This window comes from Zonotrichia albicollis, chromosome 2 (assembly GCF_047830755.1).
Source record: "Zonotrichia albicollis isolate bZonAlb1 chromosome 2, bZonAlb1.hap1, whole genome shotgun sequence".
Lineage (NCBI taxonomy): Eukaryota > Metazoa > Chordata > Aves > Passeriformes > Passerellidae > Zonotrichia > Zonotrichia albicollis.
The window spans coordinates 40,787,336-40,811,621 of NC_133820.1; the positions used below are offsets into that span (position 1 = coordinate 40,787,336).

The 24,286-nt window shown below is 52.6% G+C and overlaps 1 protein-coding gene across 3 annotated transcripts; it reads left to right on the forward strand.

The window, feature by feature from the left end:
• The first annotated feature begins 612 nt into the window (after positions 1 to 612).
• On the forward strand, positions 613 to 24,056 carry ATN1 (atrophin 1). 3 transcript variants are annotated; one of them, XM_074534862.1, is made up of 10 exons: positions 613 to 752; positions 14,976 to 15,163; positions 15,362 to 15,499; positions 15,870 to 15,983; positions 17,282 to 19,290; positions 19,478 to 19,700; positions 19,809 to 20,526; positions 21,715 to 21,858; positions 22,095 to 22,275; positions 22,816 to 24,056. In XM_074534862.1, exons 2-10 carry the CDS (start codon positions 15,086 to 15,088, stop codon positions 22,847 to 22,849), a joined length of 3,639 nt encoding a protein of 1,212 aa, XP_074390963.1. In that variant the 5' UTR covers positions 613 to 752; positions 14,976 to 15,085; the 3' UTR covers positions 22,850 to 24,056. The 3 variants fall into 3 exon arrangements, with proteins under 3 accessions (XP_074390963.1, XP_074390962.1, XP_074390964.1); XM_074534861.1 differs by lacking the exon at positions 613 to 752 and adding an exon at positions 891 to 1,205; XM_074534863.1 differs by lacking the exon at positions 613 to 752 and adding an exon at positions 1,139 to 1,297.
• The last annotated feature ends 230 nt before the right edge of the window (positions 24,057 to 24,286 follow it).

Consider the following 24,286-nt stretch of genomic DNA (forward strand, 5'->3'; position numbering starts at 1 on the left):
CCCTCGCCGGGCTGGCCGGCTGACAGAGCCGGCGGGCTCCCGCCTTCCCTCCCAAAGCCCTTCCTCCGACAGCAGCTTCTCCAAAATGGCCATGGACGCCATGAACTTGGCCAGCGAGGGGAGGCAGCCGCGTTTCTGAGCAGCCGTGGGGGGATGTTTCACGTTTCCGTGGCTGAGCCCCGCCGCTTCCCCGCACCGCGCGGCCGCGGCAGGCGGCGGGGGGGCGATGTGGCGCCGCTCGGGCGAGGCCCGCGCCAGCCGGATCCCGCATCCCGCCGCTGCCGTGCGCCAGTGAGCCGGGGGGCCCCGCTCGCCGCCGCCGCCGTGTGTGCGTGCGCGGGTACCGGGGGGGGGCCGGGCCCGGTGCGGGCAGTGCGGAGCGGCCCCCGCACGAGGCTCGCGCTCCCTTTGTGCCGTTGCCTGGCAACCGGGCGGGGGATGGGAAGCGAGATCGGGGCATGGATGCGCGCGCGGCCGCACGCCGATGAGCAGCGCCCGTCGGGCGGCCGCCGCCCCCGCCCCCCGGGAGGCCCCGCCGCAGCCCCGGCCGGCCGCCGCCCCCCCCGCAGCCCTCGGCCGCCCCGGGCCCGTCCTGCCAAAAACGCTCCGCCGGGCTCTCTCTGCCCCGCTTCGCCCGGCCTTTGTGCCAGCGCCGGGGGCCCAGCGGTGCGGGGCGCGGCCGCGGAGGGGGCCGGGCCGGTTGCTCGCCCCGCGCCCGCGTCTCCTCCTCCCCCGTCCCACGCTGCCCACGGGTGGGTTGGGGGGTGCGGGGCGTGTGGGGTGTTTCGCGGGGAGGGGCGGCGGCGAGCGCGGAGCGGAGGGGCGGGGGAGGGGGCTCGTTCTGGGCCCTTCGGAAATGGGAGGTGGCTAAGGCGGGCAGCGGTGGGAGCGATGGGAGGGCGGCGGGGCGCTGGCGGAGGCGCCTGAGCGCGGCGGGAGAGGGGGCGACACAGCCGCGGGGCGGGGGGGCCCCGCTCCCCGCCGCACCCCCCCTCCCGGAGCCGCTGTCCCTGCCACCGACCGGTTATTCCGGAGCCGCGAGAGGAAACGAGGGAGCGCGGAAAAGGAGGAGGGAGGAAAGGGAAAAAAAAAAAAAAAAAAAGAGAAAAAAAAAAAGAGAAGGGGGGGCAGCGTTTAAATCCCTGCCCCCCGCTCCTCGCCGCCTCCATTCCTCCCTTCATTCGACCTCCCCTCAGGAGCCGCCGGTGAGTCCCTCGCCCGCTCGCAGCCGCTCCCGCCCCGCTTGTCATTGTCGCCCACTCGCTGCATTCTTTCGCGGCTGGATTTTAGCCCTCCGGTCCGTCTGTCGGGATGGGGAGCGAGGCGGCGCGGGGGGAGGAAGCACCAAACTTGGGGGGGGCAGGAGGGGCGAGAGTGCGATTAACCCCCGCGGCGCTGGGGAAGGGTCCCCGGCGGTCCCTGCCCCGGCGCGGATGTGCCGAGGGGCCGGCAAGGAGCCGGGACAGCGCCGCGGGGCACGGGGGCTCGGCGGGGCGGGGGTCCCGGCCGCGGCTGGGGGCGCTCCGCCATCGCCGGGGGGCGCTGCCCGCCCGGGGCTCGCCGCCCGCCCGGGCTGCGCTGCGCTGGAGCTGGACGGCGGCGCGGCGCCTTCCCTCCGGAACGGGGGGCGGGGGTCGCGCGGGGCTCCGCGCCCGCCGCGGGGGTCCCGGGGCGGGGACACCCCCCGCCGCACGCCCGGCGTGACGTCAGCGCCCGCGGAGCCCCCCTTCCCTGCGGCGGGAAGTTCGGCGGGGGCAGGGCCCGGGGGGCGCGGGCGGCGGGAGCTGGGAGTTTGCGGCCCGGCGCCGTGCGGGGAGCGGGGCGGCACAGCACCCGAGGGGACCGGCTCCCGCCCCGCCTGCCTTCGCGGGGGGCCCGTATTGTCCCCGCTTGCCCAGGTCCGGCCGGGGAGCGGGCAGGAGGAGCTGGGAATAACGTTTCCATCGCGGGACCGAAAAGAGCCTCGGCTCTCCCCGCCGTGGCTGCAGCGGGCGCGGGTGGGATTCGCCCCTCGCCGCTGTCCCCTCCTTTGGCACGCCAGGGTGCCGCCCGGGGACCGGGGCGCTGGCCAGACCCCGTACGGCTGGGTGGCATCGCGGTGGCGGCCGCGCTCCTCTTGAACCGGCCCAGATCCTCGGTGTGTCCGGCTGGTTGTCCGTTTGTTATTCAGGATTCCTGGAGAGGTGGCATTCCCACGTCGCCCTTTTGGCTATGCCGTGGAGCCGGTGGCTGTTCTGGCTTGCTGGCCTGTGGCCGGCCCGGCTACTGTTGCCCAGCGAATTGCCGGCTGTATTTTGCCGAGTGGCCGCTGTGCTGTTGAAGTGGCAGCCATTTGGTCACCGTGGCATTACTTTGCACGCCGCCTTTGCTCGCCGTGGAGTTGTGCCCTGATAGCTATTGTACGTTCCCGAAGTTGCTTTCCAGATGGGCAGTGTCTTTCCTTGCGTTTGCCTCAGTGCCGTGGCTGCCTTGAGTTCCGCAGCCGATTCCTCGTTTGCCAGGATGGCTACTGTAAGAATTTGTAGGGCTTTTGTCTGCAGGGTCTGTTTTTTCTGGGCTGTGCCTTGAGAAGCAGCGTGTCCTTACCGAGCTCGGCACCCAAATCTGTTGTCATTATTTCTGGTTGTACTGGGTGGATTGAATCGGAGCTGCTATGCTTTCCAGCCTTAAAAAAGCGAGGAGAAAGTGGTGGGCCATTATCCTGAGGTGTGCAGCAGGAGAGCGAAGGAGAAGTTGGAAATGCCGTTCATTTTGTATCCACCTGAGTGCTGGAGCATGGTTACACACCCTTCAGGTGTGAGCTGCCTAAAGCTGCAGAGTTCAGCCTTGACCTCCCACTGGAGAATGCCACAGCTGTCTTGAGTTGAAAGCTGGACTCTCTTTGCTTCTAAGCCCCAGGGTGTTGTGAATCACTGCTGTGCTGCACACACATTCCCAAGGGGCTGGAGCTCCACGGTCATTACCCATGGATGGGACACTTGTAAATGTGAATGATGGAATTGTTCATTTGGAATTATTCTCGTTCTCTCTTGTCCTGTTTCTTGGCCAAGTTGTTAATGTTATTTTGTGTCTGTCGTTAGTGATGGCACAACCAATCATTTGTGTGTTTCCCCAACTTCTTAGGAATGACCTGATCTTTGAAACCAGACTTTCCCAGTTATGATTCACCATGGAGCTTTTCAAGCATGGCCAAAGAGTGAACTTGTAGTACCACGGTTCATGCTGGAAATTATAAAAACCTCCAAACATTTGAAAATTAAATGTACAGTGAATCTTAATGAACAAGATGAACAGGTTTAACCTGCTGCAGTGACCTGCCTTTACCTCTCTTCATATGCATTTGCCTCCTCCCCTGGGTTTTGTACCCCTTGGATACCTCTGAAAGGTTCTTGCATTCTCACCTTTAGGTTTGCCTGAACAAGGAGTTATGATGACATTTCTTGTGGATGTACTTGTATTCCAAAATGATAATGGTCATGCAAGGAACTGTGATTCTATAGCATGGTGAGATTGCTGTACTAAAAGCAGCCTGATCTGTATTGTTCTTCAAGAGGAGGAGGAGGATCTAGTCCAGTCAGACCAGGTGATCATTGTAGGTCCCTTCCAACTGAAATATTCCATCCTGATTTATTTTGTAGGTGAAATACATCAGGCAGGCTTTTCTCCTCCCAAAGCTCAGCTCCTGTCACTCCTTGTACACCTTCCCAGTTTGTCCTGGAGCCTTCTCATGTTCATCAGTGTTTTTCTTGGGATGGAGGTGGAGTTGAGAGGAGCAGTCCATGTGGAATACAGAGCTGTGTAGGGAAGGTTTATTTATTTACCAGGTCTGGGGTGTAATAATGTTTGCAAATGCAATCTCTGGAATTGGTTTGTGCACATGTTCAGCTGTGCCCCTCCTTAAATACCTACCTGAATGTTAGGCCATCTTATATTTTTCCTCCTTGTGTAATCCCTTTTCTTTTGAGAACCTGGTTTTCTCTTCTGTCAGACTTTATCTTCCCCAGTTCATTTATTTCTCCCAGTGTCTTTTGGACAGATAAACTATTTTCTTGCCTTCATTGGGTTTTCTGGTCTCATTCTGCCTCCATTAGGAGATGCTTTGGAAGCATGACATATATATTTCTTGTGTTTATTACTTTATCTCTTCCATCTGTACTTCTTGAAGACTATGTCTAGTGAAGTACAAAATAGCATTGCTTTACAAACTTCTTAAAGGCTGAAGGAGAAGGCAACACAAGTTCTGACTGTTCAAAAGAGAAGGCATCTCTGAAGAAGTCATGCTCTTAACCAAGAGAGCACACCTAGGGTAGGTATTCTCTGCAGAACTAATTCCCGATATCCCTGCTGGAGTCTGGTCACAGCGGATGGTTTAACATGGACATGAGGTGCTCCATCTCAGTGCCTTCCCTGACCTCCTGAGGCTCAGCAGTGCCCAGGCCTGTGTGGCCAGGCTGGCCAGGTGCATGTCCCACTGCTCTTTGTCCCGTTGAGATGAGCACTGGAGAATCTTTCTGTCCTTCAGTCACGTGTTGGGCAGTGGTGGGCCCACAGCCCATGTTGTCCGTGAGGTGTGTATGGAGCATGGTGAAACACAAGGGGATGATTCCACTTCAAGTGGCTTGAGCTTCACCTCCCTACCAGTCTGGTTGGCTGTTTGGGCTTCAGATGTTTGGGGATAACTTGGCCAAGTTCAACAGAAGTCAACTTTGTGAGGAAGCGGTCCCTTCAGAAGCAGTGCCTGGCTTCCAGCTCTGATAATCCTCCTGCAGAAGTTTCTGTCTGTTTTCTGTGTCTGTTGTGGCAGCAAACACTGATTTGTTGTTGTCTCCTCCTGTAAAAATATCAATGTTTGATTGATCGTTGTGGCAGTATTTTCACCTACAAACCAAAGGCTAACTGCAATATCTTCCCCAGGCAATTTCAGCCAATGATGGTCTGTCTGGGCTTTGCTGAAGAAGGGGAGCTGGTTGCTCTCAATCTTGCTTCATGTCTCTTGCCCTGGTGACATTCTTCATCACAGAGAGTTTAGCTGGAAAATTTTAGTCTCGTACTTGCCTGCTGTACAGTGCACTTGGTGATAGCTTGTTTCTTACACAAGGTCTTTCTGCACTATAGATCACTTAAGTGAAGGTTGCATTTGAGCAACCTTCTTCTGTTTGGATAGTGAATTGGATTTACTTTATGTGTATATATATATTTATGTGTGTGTGTATATCACAATATATATGGTAGTTTGTATAATATATCTTGTATAAAATATAATGTTATATAGTTATTAAATTTTATATTGATATATATAGCAGAGTGTATTGGATATAAAGTGTATCTATAGCACAATATTTTGGATATACTGCTGTTTTTTTCTTTCAGGCAGTGCAACAGATGAAGTGATTTACCTCAGAATTATTCAGGGTTTGCCAGACACATAAAGAGGGCCCACCCTCCATGAAGAATGGTTTATCCAGTCATGGTTATCCATCAGGCTTTCCTCATACATTGCTAGACCATTGCCTTCAAAGTCCATTTTCACCAGAGCTAGCTAGAACCCATCACCTTTTGGCCAAATTCTATGACTACTAATGAGTTTAGTATTGAAAAACCTGTTCTCATCAACTGGATGGTCTGTGCAGAAAATATAAAGAGCATTTATTTTACAATAAAATAAAAGAAAACCCTTAAAAATTTCAGTGATACACTACTTGCATTCCTATGCAAGTTTTTCAAGTGAATAATTTCTCCTGCTTTTCAAATTTTGCACCATTCCTCTGTTCGATTTGTCTGGGTTTATCCATTGGATATGGGGGTCTCTGTAGGTTAAAGAGCTGTCAGAAATCTTCCTTTGTAGTGCTCATAGGCCATCTTCAAGTCTTTTAACATTTTCTGAAGTAAGCTATACTTATTTAGCTTAAGGTTATAAGGGGGAGGAGTTAATCACATTTCTCAATTTGTCAGCATCCTTTTTGGAGTACACAGGTAAAAATGGCATGCGCTACTCCCATAATTGCCTTACCAATCCTGGGTACATTCAGGTGAAAATCACCTCTCTTTTCCTGCTCCTGAAAAATATTCCTTTCTCTGTGCACTGGTGAATTTCATTCATTGCAGAAAAGCCTTCTTAGAAGTCTTTTCAGACTTCTGGGATGAGAGATGAGGGATGAGGGCAGGATCATCCCACTTGGCTGGTCCTTGGCCAGTAGACCAAGGAGAAGCTGTGGGATCCCAAGCCTGGGAGTGACTCGAAGTTTACCAGTGACTCATATCTGCTGTACTGCTGTTCCTCTGGCCATTTCCCTGTCCCTAGTTCACTTCTTTCCTTCTGGATGTGTCTGTCCATCTTCATCCTGTTGACATGCTTGCCCTTGGCACGCGTGGCTCTCGTGTTGTCTTTGCTGTCAGTCATGAATCCCTGCAAACAGAGAATCTAAAGGGTGTCCCTTGGGTCAGTGGCTGCAAAGTCATGGAATCCTTAGGTTGGAAAAGACCTCTGGGATCATTGAGTCCAACCATTAATCTAATAATGTAATTTTCTAATCTTATCTAATCTAGTCCAATCCAATCCTGTGCCATTTTCCTCTGATACTCCTACAGCTTCCAGCTGTTTCTAGCTATCCAGAAAGTGCCAGTGATTCTCTTTTGAATGAAACTCTCCAGTCTCCCATCAAACACATAGAACCTTCTAGCACCCATGGTGTCCTTTAATTGGAAATTCTGTAGCTACTTGTTTGAAGAACTACTCTTTTTAGCTGTTTTTGAACATGTTTCTTTGTAGTGTTGTTTGAGGGTCATCAAATTTGTACTGGAAACGACAGGAAAAAAATATTTCCTACCTAACCTCTAATTTTTATATATGGCTTTAGGTCCCCAGTCACGTCCTCACTTCAGTAACCTTTTCTCTGGACAGAGATGTCTAACCCACTCAGTTGTGCCTCTTCCTTGCCCCTTCTGGTTCCTATGGAAGAAGCAGAATTGCACAGACATTTCAAGATGTGGGAAAGCCACAGGTTTGTGTGGGGGCATAATGATGTTCTCCTCAGGAAATTCTAACATGCAGTTTGCTTTCTCGATGGCTGCTGGATGTCAAGGTGCCATTTCATGGATCCACCTCTTATGTCCAAAGGGTATCACTTTATATCACTTGATATCCAAAGGGCATCACTGTGAGTTGCACTGGTCAGCTCAGAGTCTGCATGTCCCTTCCAGCTCTGGCATCCTCCTTTGAGTCTCTGGGCAACCATCCTGTGATGTCTCTGAGTAATTTGCTTTGCATTCTTAGCAAAGGGACCTCTGTGTATCAGAAGAGGGCTGTGAGGTGTTACACAGACCCTAACAGGCCCCTAACAGCTCCACAGGTAAGGTGTGCTCAGGTGCTGCAAATATAGAAGATGCTGCACTTCATAAAATAGTGAGTGTGGGGAATGTGATGTGTCCTTCCTCTGGAGCATGCATCTCTAGGCTCCATCCCACTTGCAGAAGGCAGAGCCCAGTGTGGTTTTTTTCCTGATCCAGCACTGGGCTCTGCCAGCCTGTATCTCTGAGAGATCTGGAAGCCCTCCTCTGGGGAGACAGAATGATTCTGCTGGGATTTTTAAGTAAATCTGTTACATACTTAACAGTCATTTTACTGTGCCCTCAGGAATTGTTTTACGATTAACATAACCTTCTTTAGTACATCTAACCTTCATTTAGTGAATCAAACTTTATTTTCAGTTGCTTTTGCAAAAATTAATATCTTCTTCTATGCTGTAAATTAAGCTATTGTTAAATGTATGAATATTTTTATTATTTATTACCTTGCTTTAGCTCTGTTATTTCAGTCTGTTAATCGTAATTTTTTTAACAGATACATTTTATTTGAATGGAGATTCCAGAATTAGTTTTCATACTCAAAATAACATTCTTGCTCCTCATGGTTGTGCAAAATTAAGAAAACAAAACATTAATATAGGCTTAATAAAATGTAAACTAGCTTTATCTCCTAAGACTGCCAGTGCTCTGCACAGTTATTTTTAGTATTCTTATTTGGCACCCTTTCCTGAAGCATGAGCATTTTAATTTTTATTTATTATTTTACTGCAGAGAAAGAGCACATAGGTAGCCTGACAAGTGAATTTGCCAACAAGTACCTTTAAGAAGGATTGAAGCTGTTGCCTCAAGATGAATCTTTTTGTTTTGCATGGGAGGTGTTATTTAAAAATAATTTTAGGATATTTTATACAATGACGGACTGGTGTGGATTGAAAGGGGCCTTAAACATCATCCAGTTCCATCCCTCCTGCCATGGGCAAGGACACCTTCCACTGGACCAGGTTGTTCCTGGTCCCTTGCAACTTGGCCTTGAACACTTACAGAGTTGGAACATCCACAGCTTCTCTGGGAAACCTGTTCCTGTGTCTCACCACCCTCATAGAAAAGAGTTTCTTCCTCATATTCAATTTAAACCTGCCCTCTTTCAGTTTAAAGCCATTGCCCCTTGTCCTGTCACTGCAGGCTCTGGTAAAAATTGTCACTCTACCCTTCTTATAAGCCACCTTTTCATGCTTAGAACCACAGAACCATTAAGGTTGGAAAAGACTTCCATGATCATCGAGTCCAACCATTGGCCAAACATCACCTTGTCAACTAAGCCATAGCACTGAGTGCCATGTCTGGTCATTTCTTGAACACATTCCACTGTTGCCCTGGGCAGCCCATTCCAAGGCCTCACCACCCCTTCAATAAAGAAATGCTTCCTGATGTCCAGCCTGAACCTCACCTGGCACAGCTTGAGGCCATTTCCTCTCGTCCCATTACTTGTTGCCTGGGAGAAGAGGCTGATCCCCACCTGGCTACCCCCTCCTTTCAGGGAATTGTCCCAAATCCCTGTCCTTGCTGTGCTGGAGACCCCAGAGCTGGCTGCAGCACTCCAGCTGGGGTCTTGCCAGGGCAGAGCAAAGGGGCAGAATTCTCTCCCTCACCCTGCTGCCAGTGCTGTTTTTGATGCAGCTTAGGACATTTTTTGTCCACCTCTATTGGAAGATTTTTGCCACAGGGCTGCTCTCAGCCTCTTCATTCCCCAGTCTATACTGATCCTGGTGATTGCCTTGACCCATGTGCAGGACCTGCACTTCACCTTGTTGAATTTCATGAGTGTCACATGCTTCCACTCCTCAATCCTGTCAAGGTCCCTCTGAATGGTATCTCTTTCCTTTAGCCTATCAACCACTTGACTTGGTGTCATCTGAAAGCTTGCAGAGAGTGCACTCTATCCCACCATCTGTGTCATTGATGAGGATATTAAATATATTGGTCGCAGATCCTTGGGGGACACCACTGGTTCAAGGTTTCCAGTTTGACATTCAACTGTGGACTGTAACTCTGGATGGAGCCATCCATCCAGTTATCAAATATGATGGAGACTGGCTTGGCAACTATGTCAGCCAGCTCCCTCAAGACCCTGGGATGCATCTCATTGGGTCCCATGGAATTGTTCATGTTCAGTTTCCTCAGGTGATCTCAAACCTGACTTTTTAGGATGGGATTGTGAATCAGCTCTTACATAGATAGATAGATGTAAATCGAGAGAGTCCATTCAGCTTGTGTATTAAAAGTGTGTGTGATTCACCCTCTGGCACAGAGTGGAGTTTCTGAAAGCATACATTTACATTTATTGTTAATATTTATTTTAACACATCACATAGCGACCCATTCTATGCTATTATATTTTGAAGACAGAAGAATCCAGTGAAATTCCAGTACACTGCCAGTATGAAATCTGTGTCTTTATGGAAAATAACAAAAATTGACAGCTGTCACTATTTTCATACTGGATTTATATTTTGACCTCTTGAGCAGTAGTCAGAGTTTGCACTTGTGTTGTAGGTGTTTCTGCCTGAGTTTGCCACATAACACTGAGCTGCCAAACCTGGCTGGCAGGGCAGATCTCAGCCCTTCCTGCCCGTGCCTGATGGCTGCTGGAGGTTGGATGTGCCTGTCCCAGCCCTTGTGGAGGGCTCTGCAGAGGACTGGGAGGCGTGTGCTCTGATCCTGGGGTCTCTGGGTGCAGTGAGCTGCATGAGAGTGCCCTGCAGGAGTCCTGTTCTTTGATTAATTCACTTCCCAGCCTGCGTTCACAGCCCCTGCATCCACCCAGTGTTGTAGTTACTTTGTAGGAGATAGGAAAATGCCTTTGTTTGAAAACTACCTTTCATTTGTATACCTTCGTGTATTTATTCTTAACAAGATTTACTGAATATAGATTTGCCAGTCGTGGCAATATTCACACCCAGGATAATATTGGCCACAAATGTTTGCCATCTTGGTATTCAACCACTTTGGCACCCTAATCCCTTTGCTCACAGAGTCATTTTCTCTTTTACAGTAATGTTGTGCTACAGGTATGTATCAAAAGATGGTGACGTGCAACCTTAACCCTGGCCTGTTTTCTCGTTGCTGTCCAACACTGAACATGGTGCCCTTCCTCTTCCTTCCCTCTCTTTCTCCATCATGCCCCATAGTGAAATGCCAGGGTTCAAGCATGAAATCAGGTAATTAGCCATTGGGAAATGCTGTACTTCATCTTGTCTGATTGTAGTGTCTGGGACAAAACTTAATGTTTTCAAGATTGTGTACAATCATTAAAACTGATTACGTTTCTGGAAAAATTCCCTTCATTTTACAAAATGAGGCAGATTGAGACAGGAGTTAAAAATATTTGGGACTATCATTCCATCATTCATTGAGCAGTCATATATATATATACACACATACTACTCTTCTTCTTAGTGATCTTTACCCATCAAGAAGGATCCATCAGTTAACATTCCAGCTTATTTTCAGGACACTTTTCAGCATCTGCAATGTGTTAAAAAGCAGCTGTGGTCGTTTTGCCACCCTGGTTCCTCCCTCCAGTGCTAGTCCATCTCTTTGTAGAAGTGGGAAGAGAAAAAACAGGATGGGAACAGAGAGCTATTGAATTGCAGAGAAGCAGACTCAGTTTAATTCTCACATTCAACTTCTGAATCCCTGCCTTTGCATACCAAATACCTTGGATTTCACATAGGATTTTGGATATGATTCCTACATTTCAGAAAATGACTTAAAGAGTAGTCACTGTGTACTTTAAACAATTCCCAGATGAAGAAGACAAGAGGTTTGCACTTCAGAACATCTGTACTTAGGTTAAAGCAGGCATTCCACTGACTCCTTGCTCCAAACTTCCATGGACTAGCATCTACTTGCATGGACTAGCATCTAGTGGAAGCTGGCTTAGTCTGTAGTAAATAAACTAAAAAAGGGATAATGTTAGCTCTTTTTCTTAAATGACACTGATGCATGAGCCTTCATCTCTCCCTTCTGCTGGCACTGGCCTCAGAGAGGGCTAGCTGAACCTTGGCTGGTGTTTGATCTTCTCAAGCAGGCTGGAGCCCTGGACTTGGGCTGTGCATCCTGGGGCTTGCTCTGCCACTGAGCACCTGCTGAAGTGTGAAAACCCTTCATGGCTCTGGCAGCATCTCCCTGTCTTCCTGGTCTCGGTGGAAACGTGTCCTGGCTGCTGGAGATGTGATGGGTGCAGCCCCAGCATGTGCAGAGCTTTGGTTTGTCATTTACACTTCTGGCCAAGCCCTCAAATACCACCCCAGAAACTTGGTTCCCATTTCCTCTGTTTCTGTCGCAGTCCAGGAAAGTTTATTTCCTCAAAGCCACAGCCTAATGTGTAAATGCTCTCCTGAGCCAAGGACAAACATTCAGCCTGCTTTTATGAGGTAAAACCTGAGTGCTTCTCATTTGAGATGGACTTGTTTCCAGTATGGTTACCTGGAAGAATTGCTCCACATGACAGCCCGGGAAGGAGAGAACCCATCTGTGTCCTTCAACAAAAGAAAAGCTGAACCTCGTATGCTTGTGGCTGTGGTGCAGGACGGTCCAGGCTTTGGGAAGGAGAATTACTTGGAGCTGAGGAGGAGGAGGAGCAGGATCCATTTTGAATGCCACGTGGGGGATGCCTGTTGAGTGTGTGTTGCTCGCAGGAGACTTCACCAGGGCTTGCAGGAGAATATGGAGGGGTTTGGGCAATAAGCCAAGCCAAGCTGGGCTGTATGAAACACAAATAGAAAATTGCAATTTGCAATGTCTCATAACTCAGTTGAACCTGTGAAGGGCTTCACAGGGCCAGGGAAAGGTTAACCCTTCCACAGCAGGCCTGTCACGTCTCACCTCCTAACCAAAACCATGGAGCCCTAAGAACCCTTCAGAGACATTGCAGGGATCTTCAGTGATGGGAGGGGTGAGGTGTAACTTACTAGTTGTACAGGCTCGCATTGCAGGCTTTAATTTCATAGATGTTAAAATTAGAAGATAGATTTGTGATCCTCTCATCTGGCCATAACAGTTGCTATACTGCTATACTAATAATGTGTGCATCAGTTCTCTTACATATTTTAGTAAAGTCTTCACTGTCTATGTGACAGAAACTTCTGCCTCAGTCAGTGGTTGATTATGTCTCTTGAAATACCACTGCTTGTTTCTGGCTTTGTTTCTTACTGCATATTCAGCGGTTGGAATAAGTATGGAGTGGGTATCCCTTTGAAAAAGGGAAGTTTCGTGTGGTTGGCTGCATGTTATTTCCCTGCTGACTGACTTCTCTGGGAAGAGGATGGTAATTGTCATTCCAGGGTTGCTGGAAAGCTGAAGTGAGACCCGAGTGCTGCATTATCACTCTGGCTTTGGTGTGGGAGGCGTGGGTGGCATCCCTGTGGAATGCAGGGAGCAGTGACACTGGTAGCCTGCTGCTGCTGCTGCTGTGCCTTCAGACTGACCTAATGCTTGCAGGCTGCCACCAAGGCATGAGTCAAAGTTGAGTTAAGTTAGGATCACCTTAGGTATGACAGTCGTTTGTTTTACATAAGAATTGTTGATACTGGATGCTTATCTGAAACAGCATCAGTGTAACTGGCTGAATTAGCAACCAGAGGCCAAAGCATGACAGAAACATGAGCCTGTAAAACAAGTCAGCGTGTGGGGATTGGGAGTGGGCTCTGCCTCCATTAGGTCAGTTACAAACCACCATCAGCTATTTTCCTATTAAAGAAGAGGTCTCAGTTAATGAATTGATGTGTGTGGGAATTAATGCTGGATGAGTCCCCCTGGGGCTCTTGTGATGAAGGTCAAATAAAATATTAATGGAATTAAAACAAACAATCCCCTGATTTTCCTAAGTACCTTCCGGATGGGTTTCTGTAAGCGTTGGTCAGGGAAGATGTGGAGCCCCAGGAGAGACAGGCCAGTGTCATTACTCCCATTTCATGGTCAGGCAGATGAAGGCAGTGGAAAGCAGTGACCCTGGGGCCACACAGGGCTGCACAGGACATCTGAGAGTTCTCCTGTCAGGTGCTTTTGCTCTGATCCCTGTTTTCAGTTCCCTTCTCAGAGGAATAGAAGTCATCCAGATTGCTCCTGCACTGCTTGGCTGGAAGGTGATTTTTCCAGGTGTGGGATGGTCTTCAGGAGCCCCAAATCCATAGGCTTCTTATTCACAAAATTCCTCTGTGCTTCCAGATGAGAGAATAAAACCCAGTAGTTGTGGCTTTTTTCTGCTGGTGCCTCTTCCATTGGACACATTCCCTTGTTTTTCAGATTGTCCACTCCAGAGGCTGAGTATAGCAACTCAGATGACAGGCTTGGGAAGGATAAAGTCTTTTTGGTTATGTGTGTGCAGTGCAGAGCAGTGCAAAAGGTCTTTAGCTTGCTGGATTCAAGCAGGCTAACCTCAGGAGCAGTATCCCTGAATAATTTCCTCCAGTTCCCAGACTAACACAAACATGGTTCTTTCATATCCAGGGTAGGAACTGTGTGATACAACAGGGTGTTAAATTCTACAATAAAATGCTTTTGGACATGGCACAAAGCTGTAAATTGTTCTGGAGGGGTCTCAGAAATCTTCCTGCTGCTGCAAAGTGTAAGGATGTACTGTGCATCCCTCAGTGTGACTCGGTCTGCTACACAGAAACATCAAATGTTGAGGAGGAGGAGACCCTGGCAGGCACGCCAGGCTAAACAGAGCTGGTGATGGTGTCGAGTAAAAGCAGAGCTAAATGTGTTTTCTCGCACCTATTTGTGTACCTCGGGCATGGAACAGCCCGAGCAAGACTTGTCACATTTCCTGCATAACGTGGTGGTGCATGAGTGCATGTGGATGTGCTCTGGAGAGGGCAGGGCTGTACAGTGCCCTTCAGCAAAGGCCACTTTGCTGAATGACAGATGACACAGGGCTAGCAGATGGCAGCACATGGCCAGGTAAGGGTGGTGGAACTTTCTGCACTGACAACAAGAGTGAAGATGACCTAACAAAGTCAGAAAAATTGTAATTTGGAACATATCAAAACACTTTCCTGTTATTTTTTTGCCCAAGGAAAGGAAAATACTAACATTATTCCGGAAGACAGATAACATCATGATAACTGTTCTTTCTTGCATCCTCCAAAGCAGCATTATTCGGCCCCAAATCATAGAATGAGATAATCACAGAATGGCTTGGATTAAGAGGAGCCTTAAAGATCATCTACTCCCAACATCCTTGCCATGGACAGGGGCATCTTCCACAAGAGCAGGTTATTCAAAACCCCATCCAGACTGGCCTTGAACACTGCCAGGGCAGGGGGATCCCTGAGGCAACCTGTTCCAGTGCCTCATCACTCTCAGAGTAAAAGAGTTTCTTCCTAGAATCTAATTTAAATCTGCCTTCTTTCAGTTTGAAGCCATTAAAAATGAATACCTCGCATCGTGCACATATCACTCCTAGAAACTGGAAATTGAATATGGCAGTGGGCAAATCTTTTCCCACACTGATGGGAGAGTTTATTGCATTCTTGGTGAATAGACTCGAGTCTCTAAATATGGAAACAATAATAATTTTGTCATATTTCTATAGCAAACCATGAAAGAGTGTTCTATAGTTCACTCAATCTGTCTCCCCCCTCATCTGCTTGTCTGCCTTTCAGGATCCAGAGGGATCTCATTGCCTGGCTGGTGTAATTCCCCCTTCCAGAAGAGCTGCCCATCTCCATCTCCTCGGAAACAGCCGAAGGGGGTTGTGGAGTCATAAAAATTAATGTTTTCATCAAACCGGGCCAAGGAGAATGGGGGTCCCACACCCAAAAGAATGAAGACACGACAGAACAAGGACTCAGTATGTGGGGTGGGACAGGGGGACGGGACACGAGAGCCAGGCTGGAGATGTGGGTTGGAACTGAGGCTCCCTGCAGAGGTAGTGGCCATGAGTTTGGCACAGTGGAGTGCAAGGGGTTCAGGGGCTTTGGGAGGCTGGGCACAGAGCAGGGGCAGTGGGAGGTGCAAAGCAGGACTGACACAGTGATCCCTCTCTTAGATGTCAATGCGGAGTGGACGGAAGAAAGAGACTCCGGGGCCCCGAGAGGAGCTCAGGTCACGGGGCCGAGCTTCCCCCGGTGGTGTCAGCACCTCCAGCAGTGATGGCAAGGCTGAGAAATCCCGACAAGCGACAAAGGTAATACCAGCTGGAACACAAGTGTGGGTGGCCAAGGACTGCCCAGACTGGATGGGATCCATTTGAGGATCCAGAGACACAGACCAAAAGAGATCCACAAGTAGCCCGTGCTGGGTTAGCTTTCTGAAATGGGCCGAATCCCTCTTTGCTCTCATCCTCACCATCTTGCACTTTCCCAAGAACTGGTGTCCAGTCTCACCAGACCCTTTTAGTGCTCATTTTTGCTGTATGCTGGGTCCATGTTGGTCTGCTAGTGTCATTGACACACGTGCCATGGAGGCTGTGTCTCACCTGCAGTCTGTGAAGACCTGTGGGGTTGGAAGATTTCCCCACGACCCTCCACCTCTGTGTTCTCCTTGTCTCCTTGCAGAAAGGCCGGTTGGAGGAATCCTGCACCCCCAAGAGCAGCAAGCAGGGCCGAACAGAAGAGATCTCAGAGAGTGAAGGGGAGGACACCAACGCTCCCAAAAAAACCAAAACTGAGGTGAGCTCTCCCTGCTGTGACTGCTGGCATGTGCCCAGTCCAGAGCAAAGGAGTCTGCAGTTTCCTGTCTGTGCTGCTCGAGGTTCTGGCTGCTTGGGAGCCCTGACACCTCGGGGGTTTTCCACTGCAGCTCTTCCAACCTAAATGGCATCTACAAAAATGGTACCAGGAGTGAGTGATGACTGAGCACATGGAGGCTCTCTGTCTCATTTGCCTTGTGTTCAGGGGGCTGCTATGCTGTTGGAGCTGGGGATGTGCCCTGCCTTTTCTAGCTTAGTGCTAAGAGCCTGGCTCCGTGCACAGCCGCAGGTTGGGCTGGAGTCAGTCCCTTCTGATCCCCAGCACAGTGTGACATGGAGGTGCTTAAGTCATGGTGGGTTCCAGGTGACAGTCATGCAACACCTGCTCATGCACACACAGAGAGCTGTGGCAGGGCTCTTCCAAACACTGACAGCACCAGGCTGGATTGGTGGTTGGGTGGTTGGAAGACTCAGCTCTTGTGCTTCTCCATTCCCTGTTAGCCTGTTCAGGGAACTGCCCTTAAAGGCCTGCAAACATGGGGATGCTTGCTTGTGTTAAGAGGTTCTTATAATTCAACCACCTTGGTTCCACTTCTGTAATTTTTCCACGTGGACAGTCTGTTCAGCTCAGCAGTGGTATTTTTTCAGCTTAGTCTCCCTTGCTTAGAGTGGCACTTGTTAGTTCCCCTCACCCATGATGACTGCTAATCACCAGTGCACATTGTCTGAGGCAGCAGGTGGTGGAGAGGAGCAGGGCTTGGGAAGCACAGGGAGAACTCCTGGAAGTAAGGAGTGGAACAGTGAGAGGGGTCTGGGTGGGAGCTGGTCTCCGTGAGCAGGGAGAGCTCTGCAGGGGCAAGAAGAGCAATTCTGGGTCTGGGGTCTGTGCTGGCACAGCACACTGTGGCATGTGCGGCTCCATGCCACTGGTTATACCATGTCCTGGCCAACAGCCCATCGCCCAGGTTGTATCTGTTCCCTCTCAGCCTTGTGTGTAACAGTTCCTGCCCTCCCTCACTGCCTCTTTACACAAGGTACCCATTGTTACCTCCTTCCTGAACATGGAATGCTCATGAAGGACCTGAGAGCACTGGAAATGCGGCAGGAGGACTGCTGTTATGTGTACCTTGCCAGACAATGTCTCCTTTCCTCTGTGAGGTTTTCTAGTGCTGGGGTTGACAGAGAAAGGTCAGAAAACAAGTTCTCTGGGGACTTGAAGTGTGTCATTATGGTCTGGGAGGCCTCATAATGCCCCTTTCCTCCTCCTTCCTACTTCAGGAGTTGCCCTGTCCTCCATCCCCATCCGATGTTGACAGCCTTGACGGCCACAGCTTCAATGATGAAATGAGTAGCGACCCACGGGACATCGACCAGGATAACAGGAGCACCTCTCCCAGTGTCTACAGCCCTGGGAGCGTGGAGAACGACTCCGACTCCTCTTCCGTGCTGTCCCAGGGGCCGTCTCACTCCTACCACCACCCCCCGCTGTTCCCCGAGAGCCCGCCGGGAGCTGCCCCTCCCGACAGCCTGGCCCGCCCGCCAGAGCCCAGCTTTGGGCTCCCGGGCGAGGTGCACCCCCAGGGAGCCCCCGCAGGGAGTTACCATTCCCAGCTGGAGGGCCAGGCCTCACGCATTTTCCAGGCTCAGGCCCCACAGACACCTGCCTCCTCCTCCTCCTCCTCTTCCTCCTCCTCTGCTGTTGCTGCCCCTTCCGCTCCGCCTTCCTCCTCCTCATCCTCTTCCTCTTCCTCCTCCTCTTCCTCCCACACTCCCCTTTATCCTGCGGCCAATGTGGTCCAGGTTGGGGCCAAAATTGCAGGTGGAGTGGGAGGGCTCCCAGCACCAGGAGCTCGTGAGCAGCCCCTCAGCGCCAAGCACAATCCACCCCCTACCACCCCAATCTCTCTGGCGTCGGTGGGAGGAGGGCTCCCCCCTCAAAAGACGTCCCCAGCCAACCCCCCGGCCCCTCCGGCCTCGGCCCCTTCCTTCCCCCACGTCTCCTCCAACCTGCCTCCCCCGCCGGCCCTGCGCCCCCTCAACAACGCAGTGGCCGCCTCCAGCTCCCCAGGGATGGTGGGGCAGGCCCTGAGCGGCCACCTGCCCTCGCCCCACAGCATGGGGCAGGACAAGGCACCGGCCCTGGCCCCCTCCCGCTACCCGTACGCGCCGCCACCGCTGCCGCCCTCCAGCTCCTCTGCCCAGTACCCGCAGCCCTCGGCGGGCCAGCCCCTGCCCAGCTACAGCGCTTCCTACGGGCACTCCTTCCCCCCGCCTAGCGGCCTCTCCGTCTCCAGCCAGCCCCCCAAGTACACCCAGCCCTCCCTGCCCTCGCAGCCCGTCTGGAGCCAGGGCCCGCCCCCTTACAGCCGCCCGCTGGGCAATGCCGGCTCCCACCCCGCGGCGCCTTTCCCTGGCCAGTCCCCCCATCACCAGCAGCCTCCCCAGCAGCACCATCACGGTCACGGGAGCAGCGGGGGCGTCTCCCCAGCAGCCACAGCTCCTCCCCAGCCCCCCGGGGGCTACCCCCACGGCCTAGAGTCCACCAGCCATCACCCTTCCCATCCCACATACGGGCTGCGCCTCTACCCTCCCCACAGCCAGGCCGCCTACAGCCAGGCTCCCTCCGCCACCGCGGCCGCTGCCCCCTCTTCCTCCTCCTCGTCCTCATCCTCTTCCTCGTCCTCCTCTGCTGCCTCTTCCCAGGGAAGCTACCCCAGCATGTGCACGCACCCACCGGGGCAGAGTCCTGCCACCTACACGTTCCCCCCGCCGCCACCCCCGTCCCCTGCTCATGGGGCCGGCCCTCCGGTCACCTCTGCTGCCACCACCCTCTCCACCGTCATCGCCACCATGGCCTCCCCCTCTGCAGCCCCCTACAAGACGGTCTCGCCCCCGGTACCCCCCTCAGCTGTGGCCCCCTATGGGAAGCGGGCGGCCTCTCCTGTCCCCACTTTCCAGCCCCCAGCACCCTACAAGCCGGGCTCGCCCCCCACTTCCTCGGCTGCCCCTTTCCGTGCAGCCACCCCTCCTGGCTACCGGGTGGCCTCTTCTCCTGTGGCGGGGGGCTACAAAGCCCCCTCACCCGCCCCCTCTGCCCCACCACCCTTGCCAGGGAGCATGGCTGCCCCGGCCCCGCCGCCACCCCCGCTGCCCCTCAGCGCTGCTCAGATCAAGCAGGAGCCGTCGGAGGAGTACGAGCCCCCGGAGAGCCCCGTGCCCCCTGCTCGCAGCCCCTCGCCGCCCCCCAAGGTGGTAGATGTGCCGAGCCATGCCAGCCAGTCAGCTAGGTGAGGGGAGACTGGTTTCTCCAAAGGATGGGGAGGGCCGTTTGGGGCAGGGAAGAGGAAATCACCCCAAGCCTGAAGTGCAGCTGTGCCCTTTTGCCTTTTTCATGATGCTCTTCAGATTCCCACAGTAGCTGTCCCTGGCTCACCAGCCCTGTCAGCACTGACAGGCTTCCCCTCTCATCCCCAGATTCAACAAACACCTGGACCGTGGCTTCAACTCCTGCTCCCGCACAGACCTGTACTTTGTGCCCCTTGACGGCTCCAAGCTGGCCAAGAAAAGAGCAGACTTGGTGGAGAAAGTGCGTCGAGAGGCTGAGCAGAAGGCCCGCGAAGAGAAGGAGCGGGAACGGGAACGGGAGCGGGAGAGGGAGCGGGAGCGGGAGAAGGAGCGGGAGCTGGAGAGGAGTGTGGTAGGTCTGGGAGCCCCACTGCCGCCGCGCAGCCAGGGCGGATGCTCGAGGGCCCCCTCGGCCGCTCCCCGCTGGGACCCTGAAGCCGGTCTCTCTGCTCTTTTGCAGAAGATGGCCCAGGAGGGCCGTCCGGTCGAGTGCTCCTCCCTCGGGCCGGTTCCCCACCGCCCCTCCTTCGAGCAGGGCAGTGCTGTAGCGACTGTTCCGCCATACCTGGGCCCCGACACCCCGGCTCTGCGCACCCTTAGCGAGTACGCCCGGCCCCACGTCATGTCCCCCAGCAACCGCAACCACCCTTTCTACGTGCCCCTGGGCGCCGTGGACCCGGGCCTGCTGGGCTACAACGTGCCAGCCATCTACAGCAGCGATCCGGCCACGCGGGAGCGGGAGCTGCGCGAGCGCGAGGCCCGCGAACGAGACCTGAGGGACCGGGACCTGCGCGAACGCCTCAAGCCTGGCTTTGAAGTCAAACCGGCCGAGTTGGAGCAGCTCCATGCCGTGCCCGCCGCTGCCATGGATCCCTTCCCACGCCACGGCGGGCTGAGTCTGCAGACGGCCCCCGGCCTTCATCCCGCTTTTCCCTTCCACCCAGGGCTGGGCCACTTGGAGCGGGAGAGGCTGGCGCTGGCAGCCGGCCCCACCCTTCGTCCCGACATGTCCTACGCCGAGCGCCTGGCGGCCGAACGCCAGCACGCCGAGCGGGTGGCCGCGCTCAGCAACGACCCTCTGGCCCGGCTGCAGATGCTCAATGTGACACCTCATCATCATCAGCATTCCCACATCCACTCCCACCTCCATCTGCACCAGCAGGATGCCATACACGCAGGTAAGGGCCGTGTGGTGCTGGTGCCCTGTGCAAAGCCCTGATTTCTGCCCTACTGTGCCTTCCTTGCGCTCCCTCCCCCTGGCCCTGGGGAACCCTAAAAGCTGACAAGATTAAACTTTGAGGCCATAGATCTTCAGCCAGAAGAGCCCAACATTTTGGTCATTCTTCCTTTTCCCCAGTCTCATCCCACCAAAGGCACTGACACTGCTGAACAGTGGCCAGCAAAATTGTTTGCACTGTCCTTTTGTTACGGATCTGTGGAGCCACAGTGCAAGTGCTGTAGTCCCACTGACTGCCTGGGTGGTGCTGCTGTGAACTGCATTCCTTACACTGGAGTCTGCAGAGGGAGGAGGAGCCCTGCTAAAACAGCTTTGGCAGTGTCCTTAGGACTAATGAAATGCTGGTTTTCAGTGGCTGCAGATAGTGGGATGGGATGGGATAGGAGGCGGGCTAATCATAAGGAGCTGGAGGCTGCTGTTCTTCAGAATTGAATGGTGATCCCTTCCATTTCCACATCCTGCAGGAAAGCAGAGTAAAATGTTTAAAGATTAAAATCTCAGGGAAGTAAAGCCCAAGCTACAGTGCAATAGGAAAAAAGTGTTGTGCCTGCTCAGGTGCTGTGAGCAGTCAGTAGAGTCTGGTGTCAGTCACAGATGCTGGCTCTGAGCAACTGCTCAGAGATGGCACAAGGTACAAGTGAGTGTCCATTTTCCCTACCATCCATGGCTGGGCACCTTAGTCTGGGGTGGGAGTCTGGGCACCTAGTTTGGCTGGGAGTCCAAACCACTAGAAAGAGAATCTGTGCTGGATAAGACCTGGAAAAGAAAGCACCCAGTACAAATATGCACGTGAAGGGTGGTTGGGGTGACAGATGGGCGTGATATGGGGTGCAGATCTGATTGCAGAGCAGGTCCTTGCAGAACCCTGCTGAACTTCTAAAGGAACAGCATTTCTTCCTGAGGAGTGTAGGGACAGAGCTCTGCTAGACTAGTTCACATGCAGTTCGATGCAGGCAAAAAGAGTAACACTCAGAAGGAGATGACACTATGTTGTTTAGCTGTGAAATCATCCCATCCCTAACACACTCTGATCCTCCCTCCATATCTGTTTTGTGAGGCCTTGTGCCTGTCTGTGTGTTACTTGCTACAAAGCCTGAGACAGTTATCTTGTGGTATCTTTTCTTCCCAGCCTCAGCCTCTGTTCACCCTCTAATCGACCCACTTGCCTCGGGATCACACCTCACCCGGATACCATACCCAGCTGGAACCATCCCGAACCCTCTCCTGCCTCACCCTCTACATGAGAATGAAGTGCTGCGCCACCAGCTCTTTGGTAAGGAACTTCACAGGGACTGCTGTTCTCCTCCAGAGAGCATCAGCAGAGTTCCGAGGGGCAGGGGCGTCCTGGGGCATCACGGGACCAGACTAAGATCTGTTAAACAGGACAGGCCGGTGAGCAGGTCCTGCACGTGGGAATGGGGGAATGGGGGTGCAGCAGGGTCTTTGCTGAGCTGTGGGGCCTTGGATGGAGCATTAACTGGGCTCTTCTCTGTGTCACTGTGGCTGCAGCCGCGCCCTACAGGGACCTGCCGGGCTCGCTGTCGGCGCCAATGTCGGCGGCGCACCAGCTGCAGGCCATGCACGCGCAGTCGGCCGAGCTGCAGCGCCTGGCCCTGGAGCAGCAGCAGTGGCTCCACGCCCACCACCCCCTGCACGGCGTGCCGCTCCCCACGCAGGAGGACTACTACAGGTGCGTGCAGCTGCTCTCTCCTCGCAGGAACACCTCCAGGCCCAGCCCTGGCATGGGGCAGGCACAGGCAGCGGGAGCAGGGAAGCATTGCCCCTGGCGCGGGTGGCTGTGGCCAAGCCCACACCGGGAACAGGGATGCTTTGCCACGGGGCACAGCTGTGGCTGGCCACCAGGAAGGTCTGCTTGGCAAGTGGCTATTCAATCTCTTGGGAGATCTCAGCTCCTCCCCTCTGAGGGGGGAGATAACTTCTATGTGTTTTACACATGTTAATGCAGTTATGACTAACCGATACCCCTCCCAAAATACAAAACATTTATAAGAGTTTTGCCAAGATTAGGAATTCCCAAGTGCATGGGGTGGCACACTGGGAAAGGGAGAGGTGGAATGTTGTACCTTTTCAACAGTATCTCCTACTCCAAGGATCTACAAAACCTCCCAAGCCAGCAGTGTTGTGTGGGTCTGGATGAACAAAGGCAGGGAATGGTATAAATTGCCTTTTTTTCCTTTCCCTATCACCTTGTTCCTCTTTTTTATCCTAGCCACCTGAAGAAGGAAAGTGACAAACCCCTTTAAATGGACTTCCACTGTCAGTGTGACATCATCATGTCTTTCTCTCAAGAGGAGCAATCAATCAACCAAATCCTGGGGGAGAGGAAGCTACAAAGTGACACATCCTGATCCCACCATGCAGTAGAGTACAAGAGAAGATGACAAAAAGTATGGGATGGCATCCTGGGAAAAGTGGAGGAGAGCAAATGGGGAGGGACTGACACACCACTAATGGACCTGAAGTGATTGGTACGTGATTTCAGCTGAGCTCCGAAGAGAAGAGAATCAGTACTGCACAGAGCTCAGAAAGACAAAGACTGACATGAATTCAGGGTGGCAGGAGCTCCATCCTTTGTTTTGGGGGAACAGTTGCATTAAATAAAAAGTGCAGAGCATTGCAGGACTTCATGTACAGGATGCTCCTGCCTTTTCTGCTTCTGCAGGAGGAGGTGCGGCCAAGAAATAACTGCAAACACAAAAGAGCCTTTTTTCAAGATTCCTCCTCAACACCCCACCCCTCTTTAAAGTGTAAGATACTGCTTAGCGATACAGAAAAGCAACGTGGAACTTTTTCAGATTAGCCAGAGCAGCTTCCCATTCTCCCAACATCCCTTCAGATGCAAACAGAGTGTTCCAGGTCCCTTGCTGAGCGGCCTCTCCTGCCTGCAGAGGGTCCGGTCCAAGCCATCGGGGTGCAAAGCACCGCAGGACTGTTTGCAGGATGGGGGCTGTGCTGTCCCCAGCTGATGGGAAGGGGCACGGCCATGAGGTGCTAAGCACCAGCAGACTGTTTTGGACACTGCCATCAGCACCGTGACCCCTCTGAGCCCCGTGGGGAGAGCTGGCATGGCGTGACACTGCGTCCTGGGACTGTCTGTAAGATGGTGGCTGCCCCTTTCCCCTCACCCCTCCTAATTGATGTACTTTAACTCATGCACATCCTATTAGACGTGGCAGTTTTATGTAGCAACTTGTGACTCCCTTGCCCCTGCGTGCGTGTTCTGATTTCACAGTTGTATCTCTCGATTGGTCCCCCATATATATATATATTTACTTAACCATTAAAGGAAAAAACAACCAACAACCCAGCTATGGAAAAGAAAAAAAACCAACCACCCAAAAGATGTTTCCCACGCACTCCCGAGCCCTGACACACATTCTAATAATTTATATATATAAATATATATATGAAGCTCTTAAAAAAGGAAAAAAAAAAGACAAAAAAACCCTTTCAGAAACGAGACTCTGGTGTGTTCATTTCTTTTCAGTGGGGCAGGGGGAGAAGGGCAGAAACACTCCCGGTGAAAAGTGGGAGAGGCTGGAAGTGGGAAAAGCCTGCCGGAGCCCGGCAACAACGGGAGGGGCGGGGCGTGCGCACGGCGGGCCAATGAGAAGCGAGGAATTTGCATACGATCCGGGAGGCACGGCTGGCCCGTTTGGCGGCACCGGAGACCGCCGGTA